The sequence below is a fragment of the Bison bison genome, unplaced genomic scaffold (genome assembly GCF_000754665.1).
Source record: "Bison bison bison isolate TAMUID 2011002044 unplaced genomic scaffold, Bison_UMD1.0 scf7180017864203, whole genome shotgun sequence".
Lineage (NCBI taxonomy): Eukaryota > Metazoa > Chordata > Mammalia > Artiodactyla > Bovidae > Bison > Bison bison.
In genome coordinates this window covers 6,493,252-6,497,159 of record NW_011494775.1, presented here as the reverse complement: position 1 = coordinate 6,497,159, position 3,908 = coordinate 6,493,252, and the positions used below count along the sequence as shown (strand labels likewise).

At 63.3% G+C, this 3,908-nt stretch overlaps 1 protein-coding gene across 4 annotated transcripts in view; it reads right to left on the bottom strand.

Moving 5' to 3' along the window:
• Positions 1-558: 558 nt before the first annotated feature.
• The window catches only part of MBD3 (methyl-CpG binding domain protein 3), an 8,752-nt gene continuing 5,402 nt past the window's right edge, over positions 559-3,908 (bottom strand). For 2 of the 4 annotated variants that reach the window (XM_010844558.1, XM_010844556.1), the window contains exons 4-6: positions 3,156-3,246; positions 2,710-2,887; positions 583-2,081 (exon numbers count right to left, since the gene is read on the bottom strand). In XM_010844558.1, coding sequence (XP_010842860.1) covers positions 1,889-2,081; positions 2,710-2,887; positions 3,156-3,246 — 462 coding nt within the window. In that variant the 3' untranslated portion in view covers positions 583-1,888. Of the gene's footprint in view, positions 2,082-2,709; positions 2,888-3,155; positions 3,247-3,908 lie in introns of all 4 variants that reach the window. The other 2 variants (XM_010844559.1, XM_010844557.1) reach the window with 2 other exon arrangements.

Here is a 3,908-nt window from a genome sequence, read left to right as displayed (position 1 = left end):
TGACCCTGGATTCCCTGGGGGGTCCGTGTCAACACAAGGTCCTTATAAGAGGAGGCAGGAGATGCTGCCCTGCTGTGAGGATGGAGGGAGGGAGGGGCCACAAACTGGGGATGCGGCACCTCTAGGAGCTGAAAAAGGCAGGAGCCAGTGCTCCCCTGGAGTCTCTGGTGGGACCGGCCCTGCCCATGCCTATAAGAGCCACAGAGTAGGAGTGAGGAGGACCCAGGCCACCAAAGCCCTGACCAGTTGTGGATTCAGACAGAAGCTCTGAGGGTCCAGGCTAGGTGGCTGGGCAGTGGAGGAGCCAGGGTTCTCCCGGCTCCTGAGCCTGGCTTTGGATCAGGAGAAAAGCCAGCCATGACCACTCCACCAGGGGTGGAGGGGCTGCTGGAGTGGGGTGGGTGGGACCAGCGCTCTCGCTCACACTGCTGGGGCCTGATCCTCAGGAGACCCCGCTAAGGGCCACAGGGAAGCCACCCAGCATCATTCTCACTTTCTGGCCCCGGGAGACGATGAATTTGAGGGAGGCTCCCAGCACACGGACACAAAACCCCCGGATTTGGACTGACACAAAGCCCTAGCCATACTTGCCTGACACGCTTTATTCGATGCCACCCACAGAAGCCTCCCGCAGCCTCCTAGCTCCTCCCCTCAGGGTTGCAGCGGAGGGGCTTTCCTGGGGCCTGTGGCTACCTGGGCAGTGGTACTGCAGCCTGCACGGGGCAGTGCCCAGTCCTCAAGGCTTTGTGCTTTGACTGAACTTGGGAGGACGGGGTCAGCCAGCCTCCCGGGCTGGTGTCCTCAAGAGGGAGCCGGCAGTGTGACCCGGCCCCTGGAGGGTCCCAAGGCCACTACCACCCCGCCAGCAGGCCACCACAGCCCAGGGAGTCCGGACAAACGAGGCAGTGACCCGGGCCTCTCCTGACAGTCATGGCTGCAGGTGCGGCAGGCATGGGACAGGTCTGGCATTCACAGGCCACACTGGCCATGGCTCAAGCCTCCAGGCTGATGGATGGGCTGCAGCGAGGGTGCTGGCCGGGATCCACTCAGGCAGCAGGGTCTCCCTTCGCCCAGGCCCTTGGGCTGCTGGGACTGGGGCAATGCGACTCTGCTCGCCTTGTTCTGTGGAGGCCGCTGCCCAGGCCAGCAGGAAATGCACCTGGTGAGACCCAGGCCCAAGGGTGGCGCTACCCTGGAGCCTGGCCTGAGTCTGGCTGTGAGCAGTTAGTTCTCCGTCCATGGTGCTGACCATCAGGCTAGGCCAAGTCGGAGACAGCGAGATCTTCAGGTGCCGAGGCCCGAGTTCCCGTCTGTGTGTGGCCAACACAAGGTTCGCAGCAACGGAGACGTTTGGCCCCTGGGGGACCGTGAGTTTATTGTGGGTGCGCTGCGCCCGGCTGGTGGGCCTGGGGAGCCATCCTGTACTGCTTCTGGGAGCGCTGACATGTAGCCTGGGACATCACCCCTCAAGGGCACAAGTCAGAGGCGAGACTGTTCCACACACATTTCTCCAGTCCTGGGGAGCCTCGCAGGCAGCCTGGTGGCAGTTGTCCTGTGTGAGGAGCTCAGGGCAGTGGCCGTGGGGACCAGGCTGGCCTGAGTGCAGCATGGAGCAACCACCTGAGCAGGGGGCCTCCTGTAGACGGGCTGGGCCCTTCAGAGAAGCAGATGTGGGGGGTCCGTCAGGCGAGGGGCTGTCCTTCAGCCAAGCTCCTGCGGCCCAGGGGAGGGGGCACACCAGGGCAGGGTGAGGGCCGAGCCTGAGGTGGCCCCATGTGGGCGGGCTGGCAGGCGGGGCCCCTGCAGAAATAGATTGGGTGGCGTGAGTGCCTGGCCAGCCCAGAGCTGCTGCCGCAGGCACAAAAGGCCAGGCCTGGTGGCACCTGCTCTAGACGTGCTCCATCTCTGGGTCCTGGTCGGGCTCCTCCTCCTCCTCGTCCTCGTCCTCCTCGTCGTCAGCGCCCGCCCTGTCCAATGGTGCCTCACCGTCCCGGGCCAGCTCCTCCACGTGAGCCAGCATGTCGGCCATCAGCGCCTCCTCCAGCCGCTTGCGGACTTGCTGCACCAGCTCTTCCTGCTTCCTGGGGACACAGGGACCCAGTGGCCAGGGTTTCCCAGTCTCAGACAGACCCCAGCCCCACGCTGTCCCACCTGCGTTTGCTGCTGCCCCTCCCCAAACCAGCTCTGCCAAGAGGGCCACTGTCAACCTGGGCCCACGACCCCTGGGCCCTCCCTGCCTCCTCCACGCCTGCCCCCTCTATGTGGACGAGACTTCCTACCATCACCAACCCATCCTTGGTGCCCCCACACTGATGGCCAAGAGTGCCCCCTGCAGGCAGGACCAAGGCCACAGTCCCACGTGGTCCCCACCTTGCTGACTCTATTTCTCCAAGTGGTGCTTTAAACGTCGCCCAGACTCTTACACAGTTGTCTTGACCTATCACTTCTGTCACCTCCTGCCCATTCCCTCCACGTGAGGCCTGTGTGTGTGTGGTCTAAGCAGGGGTCCTCACCTCTCATGGGGCTCCCCTCTCGCCAACCCCCAGCACTCCAGGTGTGGCTGCTCTGCCTTGCAGTCTTCTGTGCACCCCCCACCCAGAGCCCCTTGAGGGGCTCAGAGCCCAGCACAGAGAAGCTGCTGCATGGCCAAGAGACCTGGCCTCTCTGGAGCACATAGCCTGTGGGGAGGGAGGAGCAAGGGGCAACTACCTGATGTCCTCATCAGTCACCATAAAGGCCTTGCAGAGCGGCTGGGCCGTGTTGAGCCACACCCCAGGGTTCTTCTCCACAGCGGCTGAGAGCTGCCCGGTGATGGGCGTGGTGCTGGTGTGCAGGGCGCTGGCGATGGCCGACAGCAGTGTCTCGTCTGTGCAGCCAGGACCCACTCCTGCTGGGCATGGGGGACGGTCACCAGCCTTGTCCCCTCAGCCCTTCTACAGGTTCGTCCTGAACCTCTCTCTGCGGGTGGGCAGCCCGTGGTGACACAGGAGCACGAGCTGCCCTCGCAGCGACAGCAGGGAAACCAGACCCCCAAGGCTTCTCAGGACCAGTGACTGTCCCGTCCCGAGGGTCAAGTGCACCCTGGCTGGCCCCAGGCTGGGGGACCCAGAGCCTTGTCCCTCCTCTGTCCCCTTGCTCCCCCTGTGGCAGGTCACCTTGCAGACCCTTGGGGAGGTCCATGGTCTTCACCAGCTCCTCTGCGATGTCAAAGGCATTCAGGCCGCTCAGCTTCTTCTCCCAGAAAAGCTGCCACCAGACACATATCAGGCGAGGGGATTCCCAGGCCACTCGCCCCCACAGCAGGCAACACGGGGGCTGGGCTGGGGTCTCAGTCTGACCTCTAACCCCACACTTGATGGGGCTGTTTGCACCCCAGGGCAGAGAAACCCCAACCCCGTTTCCAGCAGGATAAACACCCCAGACATCTGACTTGCTGCTGGATGGTCTGTGGTCCCTTCACCCCGGGGTTGGGGGTCAGGAGGCCCAGTCTCCACCTGAGCTGAGCCCGGGCCTGAGGCCCTGGGCATACAGTGAGCTTGCACCCTCAGGCTTTACCTTGAGACCCGGGAAGGGTGTCTAAGGGGTAAAGACCTAAATGGGAGAGTGGGAACACAGAGGTTTCTGACCTGTTAACCGGACAGCTGCAGCCCACATGGCACCGAGGGCACAGCCCATAGTGGGATCCCTGCCCTGCGGGTCTCCCAAGTGTCCCCCCTGTGCCAGCCATGGCCTCCCGACCCGGGCCAGTACCCCCACACCCAGCTATCTACTGGGTGTTTGTAAACACATGTGAAAACGTGGTAAGTCTTGGTTTTTGGAAAACAGTTCACAACACTGCATATGTGAAACATCATTGACCTGCTTGTGACAGTGGCGGCCCAGGCAGCCCCTTGTGTGTGTGTGGGGGG